This window comes from Meleagris gallopavo, chromosome 23, assembly GCF_905368555.1.
Source record: "Meleagris gallopavo chromosome 23, MGAL_WU_HG_1.1, whole genome shotgun sequence".
NCBI lineage: Eukaryota > Metazoa > Chordata > Aves > Galliformes > Phasianidae > Meleagris > Meleagris gallopavo.
Genome location: NC_139426.1, coordinates 5,895,112 through 5,905,262, shown reverse-complemented (window position 1 = coordinate 5,905,262; position 10,151 = coordinate 5,895,112). Strand labels below are relative to the sequence as shown.

The window sequence follows — 10,151 nt, the reverse complement described above, 5'->3', positions numbered from 1 at the left end:
CCTGAAGTCATCTTTGATAGCCTTCAGACTTTTCTCACCAACTTCTTCACTGCCAGCCTGTACTATCAATAGTGGATAGTAGTCAGAAGGGCAGACCAGTCTGGGAAGTCTCCTAGCAATGTCCCTGACCCGTGCCCCAGGGAGGCAGCACACCTCTCTGCAGGTAGGGTCGTGCCAGCATATAGGGCCTTCGGTTCTTTGCAGCAGGGATCACCTATGACAATCACCCTTCTGTGCTTCCGGGTGGAGGAAGTCTTGAGGCATGGGGGTGACCGCTTCCCCCGAGGCACCCTCAGGGGTGGGCGTCCCTCCACACCTGCACCCACCTCTCCCAGAGCCTCAAATCTATTCCACGGAGGCACCTGGGGAGCCGAACATGGTCGGGGGGGGGTGGGGGGGACGCCCACAACGCCGAGTCAGTATCTGTTTCCACCCATCCTGCTCTCTCAAACAGCTTTGCTCTGCTCGGCAAGAACAGGGCAGAGGCTCCACCACTGTGCAGTGGATATCACCTTGCCCCTTTTGGGGGAGAGTTACAGTGGTTTTGACCCAGCACACCCCCTACTTCTTAATTATTGTGAGGGATAGGAGCAGATTGAGGGCTGACTGTATCAGGAGCACAGTCTGTCTGCCGATTCCTCTCTGTCACGTGTTTGCAATGCGACTGGGGGCCACATGCCCCATAGGGAGCCTCAGGTGCATGCCAGGACCTCGGGGCTGATAGGGCCTGGCACCACCAGTCAATTTCCTTTTCACAGTCCTTGAAGGACCTCAGCCTCTCCACCTCTTCCCTCAGGCACGCCACCAGACTGAGAAGGTCATTTACCTGGTCGCACCTTACACAGGCGCTGCCTCCACTGCCTGGCACTTCCAGGGCCAGACTCCGGCACTCGTTGCAGCCAGCAACCTGAACGCTAGTGTGCTGTTTTGGGACCTCAGTCTGGGTCTCCACACTCTTCTTGGCTACAGCCTTCCTCTTACGTGTGCAGGGGACCTCTGTCTGGGCCTCCACATGTTTCCTGGCAGTAGCCTTCCGCCGGGACGCAGCCATGGCAATCCAGCAGACCCACTAGCACCAGCACAATCAGAGTAGCGTTACCAAGTGTGACTAACAGCTCCGCCCCGTTACTGATAGTGCTGGACCTGCCCTCGCTCATTTACCAGGTCGTTGAGGGATGCAACCGCACTTATCACCGCTTTTCACAGTGACAAAAACTCCTCCTCCTCGCCTTTGTGGGTAGCGGCACGCTTCAACGCTCTTATTAGAGGTGGGGGAGGGAGGCGGGGACGGAGAGCCGCTACCCTGGCAACGCCCCCGCCACGTGAGCCGCTCTCGCGAGAGGTGCCGGGCTGCTCCGATGCCTCGGGAATCCCTGGATGGGGGAAAAACCGAGCGAATCCCCTATGCACCCCGCGATCGGCCGCCTCAGCTCTGCCTGGGGCAGCTCCGAAGCTCCGAAGCGAGAGATCATCCCGTTCCAACCTCCCTGCCCTGGGCTGGCTGCCCCTCACCAGATCAGCTGCCCGGGGCCCTGGGCTTGGCAATGGGCAGCACTGCCAGGGCCTCGCTGCACTCTGAGTAAACAATTTCCTCCAACATCTAACCCAAATTACTCCTCTTTACTTTAAAGCCATTCCCCCTTCTCCTGTCACTGTTAGACCACGCAAAAAGTCACTCCTGTTCTTGTTTAGAGCTCCCTTTATATACAGACAGGTTGCAACAAGCTCTCCCTGGAGCCTTCTCTTCTCCACGCTATACAAGCCCAGCTCTCTCAGCCTTTCTTTGTAGCAGAGGTGCTCCAGCCCTCCGAGCTTCTCTGTGGGCTCCCCACCGGCCCACTGCAACAGCCCCACATCCCTCCAGTGCTTCGCCCCAGGCTGGATGTAGAACTGCAGATGGGGTCACAGGAAGATTTTCAACCACTGTTAATCTACCCTGCAAGTCCGACAAGCACATTTCCTGTGCCTCCCTGGCTGAAGTGAGGTCCCACAGTGGATCTGCACGATGCTTTGGCTTTCCTTGCACAGTAGGCAGAGGGCGGATGGGGGCAGCCCCCACCATGCCCAGACCCCCAGCCTGGGAGCGAGCCTGGCAGGGGGGTGACGTGGGCAGGATGGGGCCTTTAGCCCCTTAGTGACATGGGCTGGTGTCACAGTGGGGCACCGCACCTCACCCTGATCCCTGCCCCATCCCACAGCTCCCAGCTCACACTTCCCCGAGAGGTGAGGTGAGCCCAGACGCGAGTTGCTGCTCTCGCCAGCGCTCTTCTCTCGCCAGCTGCTCTGCAGCGAGGAGGTGAAGGCAAAGGCAGGCAGTGCGATAGTGCTGGGTCTGTTTGGAGACGTGCACAGGAGGAGTGCAGGAGCTCGGCGGTAAGCAGATTTGGACACCTCCCTCAGGTGGACTTTTGGCTCTGGGCACTGCCTCTGGGCAGGATGTGGATACACAGGCGGATGTGGGGAGGGAGCGCGGGCTGTGGGAGGTGGGGAGGCTGGCTGCCATTGTGAACAGCCATGCCTTTCTTGCTGGGGATCCCCCCTTACTTCTGTGTCCTCCTTGCAGATCACAAGCCCGACGCTCTTGATCTAAGCCCGCTGACGGCCAACTGTTGGCAAAATGCCTCGGAAGAGGATCTTTTTGTCCCCAAGGTGAGCATCTTTGCTTCTGTAGTTGACCATACGAGACATTTCTCAGCCTCTTTGCTCGAGCTGCCCGGAGGTGCCCAGGCTGTCGTTGCCAGGCCTGGTCTCCTGACCTGGTGCACACACACACAATCCAAGCAGCGCTTCTCCATGAAGTCTGTGGCCTCTGCAGCTTCTCTGGGGAGCGGCGTTCTGCAGGGAAGGTCCCCAGGATGAGGGTTGTCTTTCCATTCCCACTTGTGTGGGATGTACAGTGGCTGTGAGGAAAGACTATTTTCCATAAAGCTGCTTCTGCTCCCTGCCTTTCCTTTGGGTGGGCGGAAAAGCATGAACAAGTAACAAGCCAAAGCCAAGATGTTAACATTTTCCATCAGAATTTTGTTTCCAAAAACTACCTGGTTGTATATTCTGCTTCACAGAACTGAAGATAAGAGACAGTAGCTTCGGTCTGGAGCAACTGTGTGAGCAGCTTAGCCCCAGAGCTCTGAGCCCTTCTTGTAACCACTGCCTCTTCTTTATTTGCAGCTTTTTTCCCAAGGATGAGGTGCCGGAGTTTATACTGGCAGATCTCGCTGAGCAAGAAGGTACCGTGCTACCATGTAGACGTAACATAGTGAAGCAAGAGCGTGTCCCCGCGCCTCTGACTCCACAGTGCTGATGCCAGAGATTCTCCAACATGACAGCATGTCCCAGGTCACCTCCTTTCCCACAGGGGACCCATGGAAGCAATGGGTTCCAGAACTGCTGAGGGATCAGCAGGGCAGTGTGAAACGGAGGGCTGGGAACGAGTGGAAGGTGGAGAGTGCGGTGACCCCCCTAGGAAGCCTGACCCCAAAGGATGAGGGCACCAGGCCAGATGGCAGCAGCAGATGCATGTGCATCTACCATGGCTGTCCTGTGGTCAGCATCGCAGAGATGCAGCTGTGAACAGCTTCCCTGCTTTGTGTTTACAGAGGATCAAGAACGCCAGTTGCTTCATGGCCACTTTCCACCCGTCTGGACAAGTGATCTCGACCTGCTGGCAGAAGAGGGGACTACAACAGAAACTGTGAGGTGAGAGCACTGGGAACTGACAGTGTGACGCCCTGAGCTCCCATTTGTCATGCCTGGGCCAGGGCACGCTGAGCTCTCTCCAGGCTCCTGCTGCTCTCTAACAAGCTCCCTATGTTGCAGTGTGCTGCCATGTGTTGGAAAGAGCTGGGCAGAGAGGAACCTGGAGATGGAGAGGGAGGGAGAAGTCTGGCTCTCTGCTCTGCGCAACCAGCTGGGAACATCACTGGTACGTGCAGTGGTGAGATGGGTCAAGAAACACAGCACTATGCAGAGGGAATCCTAGGAGAGCCCTCCAGATGAGTACAACACCTGGTTTTTTTGAGGCTCTTCCTTTCCTTCTGGTGAGGGACTCCCTATGTTCCCACATCACTTGCGCTTAATGCTTCTGCCCAAGGCATAGGGAGGTGAAGTTGTCCACAAAGATCAAAGGGCAATGGACAGGCTGTGCTGTGGGGACGGCACAGACGGGACTCCCTGGATTGCCTCACACAGCCCTGGTCTGCACCACTCACCCTGGAGCTTGACTCAGACTCTTCCAGCCGGTGCTACATTGCTGGGTGAGCGCCGCTGGCCACGGCAACATGGGCTCACATCTGCCTCTATTTCCCACACAGGCAAGGAAGCGATTCAGAGCACCTCAAGTCCAGCAGCGCTTCCCCCCTCTGAGGACCACCACACAGGAGAGGGAGAAGGTGCAAAAAGAAAAGATCTCCAGCAAGAAGAAAAGCGAGGAGATTCCTTGCAGCCTTCCTCCAATAGAGAAGGGGAGGACAGTGGTCCCCCCAGCAGAAATGGGGGAGCCCAAGTAAGTGTGCAGCAGCTCCCAGCAAGGCCTGGCAGAGGCAAGCGGCTGAAAGTGACCAACCGTGGGGTCAGGGGAGCCTGAAGCCCATCCCACTGTGACAGGGTGCTGGGGCTCAAAGGCAGCATGAGGTGCAGGGGTGGGGGAAGGCAGGCGATGGGGCAGGCAGCATCTCAAGCGGGGTGTGAGCTGGAGTTTCTCTCTGCTGTTGCAGTGTCCAGTCACTACGGGCAAAACAGGTCCTGGGAACCTTGGAGTCATACAAGGTGTGCCGGGAAGGATGGAGGAAGAAGGTGGAGCAAAACAGGCTCCTTCCACCCAGACCCAAGGAGTACCTCAGGTAAATACTGGCATCCGTGGGAGGCCAGTGCCTCCCTCACCCAGCCAGCAGAGCTGGAAGAGACTGCCTTTCCCTATGAGCCTGGTGCCATGAAGAGCAGAGTGCTCCTGAAGCTGTGCCCTTGAGCCAGAGCTGCCTTCCAGCCCAGGAGATGTGAGAAGGCAGAACGGGGGGCATAGGGTGGGTGCTGCTGGGATTTGGCTCTGCCTTTCTACTACATACAGACCATCCCTCCCCTGGCAGTCTACAGACACCCAGGCATCTCACCTGCAGGGCCCGTCCCTGCCTGGTCCCACATCACAGCTCTGGGCTGATGAGCTGCACGTGTGTGTCATGGCAGACTCCGCTGAGGGTGTGCAGGATTCTCCGAGATTCTCTGAGACTGAGTGCACACCTTTGCTTCTTCTCTTACAGCTTTGTGAAGAAGTTGGAGCTGCAGGAGGCTAGAGATAAACACAAGAAACTGTGAGAAAACATCAGGCGGGCGCAGTGTAGCCAATTCATTCCGCGACCACTCACACCATGGCAATGCACAAAGAAGCCCCAGGATTGGCAACACCGGGGCTGACAGGAGGCATGTAGATACAGCAGCTGCCTCCCTTGTTACCATCACTCTCTCTGCTACAACAGCAAAGCAGAGACATTCCCACCACAAGAAGTGCCAAATAAAATCATTGGAACTTCTTTATATTTGGGGAGCCATCATTGTTTGTCTTGCGGCACGTTCACCTGCATGGCTTTGGAAAGGGCGGTCTGCTAGCTCCTGCGAGGATGGTCCTAAATTGGGAGGAGCTATTGACTCTCTGAAGGAAAGCTAGGCCTCGAGAGAAATCTTTACAAATCGCAGAGCCTGGCCATCTCCCACCACATGAACTTCAACAAATGCAAGTGCAGAATTCTTCCCCCCGGGTGGTGCAACCCTGGCTCTGTGTACAGACTGGGGGACAAGAGGCTGGAGAGCAGCACCCCAGGAAGGGATGTGGGGGCTCTGGCTGACGGCAAGTCCCTTGGGTTGTAGAGCCCAGGTCAAAGGGAAGGCCCCATGGCAGCCTGCAGCTCCATCCCAGTGCCCTGCAGCTCCCACCCAGGACAGCACAGGGGCAGAGCTGAGCAGTCCTTTAGGAAAATCTCCACTAATGTGGGTGTTTCATGTGTTGTACTTTCTTCAAGAAGGTCCATCTATCTGGCACAGATCTTCCATGGGCTACTGAGGATATCTGCACTGCCATGCATCACTTCCTCCTCGTTTGAATTCTGTCCTCCTCTCCATGTGGCGTTTTCTGCCCTAATATGTTTTCACAGAGGTACTGCCAGCTTCACAGACAGGTTCAGCTGTTGGTTTGGGCTGTCCAGCGTGGAACCAGCACAGGACTAGTCCTATGCATTACAGAAACCAGCTTTGCAGCCTCCCCTCACAACCAAAATCTTTCTGCATGTTCCAATTAGAACATGGCAAATGACATTCCCCACATTTAGGCAGGGAAATGAGTTTGAGAGATTGACTCCCATGGGCTTTGATGGGAGATCTCTGCACAGATTGGGAAGGAAATTGTAAGGAGGTTGATAGAAGGGAGAGATAGAAACAGGAGGTCCCACAAATGGCAATGAACAAAACTGTGAAGAGTTTCACCCACTGCAATTTGTGGGGAGGGTTGTTTGCAGCCCTGATCAGCAGAACTTGGGCCATGCAGGATCCAGCTGGAAAGTATGGGCACTATCAAGAGTCTGGGCAACTACCAGAGATACTGCAACGTATCACAGAATATCCCAAGTTGGAAGAGATCTTAAGGATCATCGAGTCCAACTCCTCTTGAAGCGATGGTAATGAAGAGAATATCCTCATCTATGAACATCAGAAGAAAATAACATGATGCCAGGACCTGTGAGATTATTTCCAACACGGATTTAGTGCAGAAATGGAGCACGACTATTCCTTCCTCTTCAGAAAGCATTTATAACCCACTTTTACATGATAACAGCAGTGCATTGCTAACAGTGTAAATACTTCTCCCCACCCCTCCACCTCAACTTTCCAGCCCAGTTTTGCACTCTGCGGTGCTGTGTGAGCCCTAAAATTGCCAGTAACGCTCCCTTTTGGCTGTAGATCTGGACATATGCTGCCACTGCTGGAGGAGGGGTGTAAGAGATTATTCTTTTACATCATTGTCTCAAAGCTTGCTGGGGACACAGAGGAACAAGTCCGAGCAAGTCGTGGGCAAGGGTTGAGAAATCCCTTGTCTGAGGGACACAGATAGACAAGGCCAGGTGCAAGGAGAGAGAGAGAAACCCAGATTAATGGCCGGGAAACAGTCTTCTGTGTCGGCATATCTCAAGGAAGATGGCCATGTTAGGAGGTGCTGCACATGACTCTTACCCAAGTGCCCAGGAATGCCACAGTGGCAGAAGAAGGAGGATAAAAAGGGGACCTACAACCATGAGGTTAGGGTTTCTGACAGCAAATTCCTCCAAAGCAGAAGAAAGGCTTTCTGGCAGCAGATTCCTCATGAAGAAGGGGTTTCTGACACAAGTAGCCTCATAGCCTGCCCCTCTCCCTTCTGAACTGGCTCAGTGACTTCTTCCTGCTACCTGCTTGCTGCCTAAAGCCACCCATGCTGCTGCTGCTGCTCTCCCCTGAAAGGTGTCTGCCATTAGATTCCTCACTCCAGAATTCCTGCATGCTGACAGGCTCTCCTGGGCCTGCTTCCTGAGTCCTGCTGCTTTCTCTCTGATTTCCCTGCAGCATATTCCTGCTACCGCTTGCTGCCCAAGCCCGGCCACGCTGCTGCTGCTCTCCCCCTGAGCTTTTGCCTTGGACCATTGGGACGGCATGCAACGGGATCGCTGCTGGATCCTCGTGGTGACAATCCCCACTTTAGGCAATTCTTGCTTATTTCCTATCTTTTCAGTCCCTTGTTCCCTTCCCCAACATCCTAATTCATAATAGTCGCCATCCTTCCCTGTCTCCTTGGTTAGGATTTATAATAAACTGGTCGGACCAACAATTGAACAGTTGTTTCATAATCGCACGCCAGGTATACAGATATCAAAGAACCTCCTACCTCTGAATTGGAGCAAGGCCAATAAGTAGGCATGAGGCTTGGCCAGTAAATAACCTGTGCTCAGAGAGACTGCTTGGTGTTGAGATTACTGCTTCAGATGTTCTTAACATCTGCAACTCCACCACAGTCCCAAATTCATCAGCACTGGAACCAGGAAGGTAGCAGCAAAGCTGGTAAGAGCTCTCACTATGGGATTTTTTTGCTGTAGATGGCAAGGAATGTAAAAGGGAGTTTTCCTCCCATACTACTATCCTCCCTCACACAGCCTTGCTGTGCCTGTGCTACTAGCAATGAAAGTTATTCAGTCACGTAAGTGAGATGCAGAAACCGTTTTTGTACTGGAGGACTGGAATTCACCATCAGCATCTTTGTGTCCTCAGTGGTCTGGGGAGTTTGGGGTTTGTGAGATGTGTCCAATGTATGCATCAGAAAATCTTTTTCTTTCACCGAGTTTGTAGAGATGCAAGAATCAGCTTCTCAGTGAATCAAGGAAAGTGGTCTGAGAAACTGTGGCCTCATGGCTAAGTCACCTTACTATGATGGAGTTAAATTCAAAAAAAATGAAGGGCAAAGAGGGCTTTCTAGCACTCCTTACTGCAAGGCCAGGTTGAACGTGACACTGGGCAATGCTGATGGAGTAGGGGGTTGGAACTGGATAGGCCGTAAGACCCCCTCCAACCAAAGCTATTCTATGATTCTATAATCTCATCATAACTCTAGGATGTCTGTCAGTAGAAACCGAAGCCTGCCATTGTGGGGATGATTAAAGGGAACTCAATACATGGGCTTTTCCTCAGTGCCTACGAGGGCACGAGATGAGAGTGTTTGTATAGAAGTAAATGGTGTCCCAACGCCTTTCCCATCTCTAGGAACATGGGACTTAATGTAACAGACAGAAAATGGGCTGCATGTTTGCTGTGTTAGGTTCAGGCTTGAGAATGGGTCTGCAGGAAGCTGTATCTGAGGCCATCCTGGAAGTCTTAATGATGTTACGGAACAATCTGGACCATGTTTCGCCTTCAGAAATGTTTGTGACTAAGTGGTGTCAGATTTGCAACCCAGAATTGCAACCTAGAGTTTCAGCAGGGATGAGATGCCCCAAACGCATCCCTGCAGAGCCACAGAGCCATGTGGAAGGATGGAATGGGCTATGCAGGTTGCCTTGTTGCGACAAGACTGCTGACCTATTTAAGGCACCCAGAGGGAGGGCAAGGGAGGCCTCTGCTGCCTCAGCCTCCAGCAGCCTGGGAAGGGAGCCCAGCCCAGGGCCACGTCTTCCAGGTGGGGCCCAGGGTGACACACCACCTTGTCAGAGCCAGGAAAGGGCTCTGTGTGTGTGTGCTGCCTGGCAGAGGCCTCACACAGCTCTCCCTCCGGCCCATTCCAATGCTGGGCCCCGCTGTGGAGATGCAGGCCGAGCCGACAGACGGCAGCACGGCCTTGCAGTGCGGGCACGGCGCTCGGCAGGGCCTGCCCAAATCCAGCCCCCACCTCAGCTGGAGGAAGAGGCAAGGAGAAGCTGATTGCAGCCTTCCCTGCAACCCACAGAGTCTTAAAATCGTTCAGTGCCTTTGGTTGGACGAGACTGGAGAGATCATCCCGTTCCAACCTCCCTGCCCTGGGCTGGCTGCCCCTCACCAGATCAGCTGCCCGGGGCCCTGGGCTTGGCAATGGGCAGCACTGCTAGGGCCTCGCTGCACTCTGAGTAAACAATTTCCTCCAACATCTAACCCAAATTACCCCTCCTTTACTTTAAAGCCATTCCCCCTTCTCCTGTCACTGTTAGACCATGCAAAAAGTCACTCCTGTTCTTGTTTAGAGCTCCCTTTATATACAGACAAGTTGCAACAAGCTCTCCGTGGAGCCTTCTCTTCTCCACGCTGTACAAGCCCAGCTCTCTCAGCCTTTCTTTGTAGCAGAGGTGCTCCAGCCCTCCGAGCTTCTCTGTGGGCTCCCCAGCTCCCCACAGGCCCACTGCAACAGCCCCACATCCCTCCAGTGCTTCACCCCAGGCTGGATGTAGAACTACAGATGGGGTCACAGGAAGATTTTCAACCACTGTTAATCTACCCTGCAAGCACATTTCCCGTGTCTCCACGGCTGAGGTGAGGTCCCACAGTGGATCTGCACGATGCTTTGGCATTCCCTGCACAGTAGGCAGAGGGCGGATGGGGGCAGCCCCCACCATGCCCAGACTCCCCATTACCTGGGAGCGAGCCTGGCAAGGGGGGTGACGTGGGCAGGGTGGGGCCCT

At 54.3% G+C, this 10,151-nt stretch overlaps 1 protein-coding gene across 2 annotated transcripts; it reads left to right on the top strand.

The window, feature by feature from the left end:
- Nucleotides 1-1,296: 1,296 nt before the first annotated feature.
- On the top strand, nt 1,297-5,526 carry LOC104914209 (uncharacterized). Of its 2 annotated transcripts, XM_085242640.1 has the most exons (7): nt 1,297-2,649; nt 3,169-3,227; nt 3,597-3,696; nt 3,817-3,922; nt 4,311-4,501; nt 4,713-4,838; nt 5,253-5,526. In XM_085242640.1, the coding sequence occupies exons 1-7, from the start codon at nt 2,618-2,620 to the stop codon at nt 5,305-5,307; spliced, it is 669 nt and encodes a 222-aa protein (XP_085098766.1). In that variant the 5' UTR covers nt 1,297-2,617; the 3' UTR covers nt 5,308-5,526. The 2 variants fall into 2 exon arrangements, with proteins under 2 accessions (XP_085098766.1, XP_019478094.2); XM_019622549.2 differs by lacking the exons at nt 1,297-2,649; nt 3,169-3,227 and having other exon boundaries at nt 3,248-3,696.
- The last annotated feature ends 4,625 nt before the right edge of the window (nt 5,527-10,151 follow it).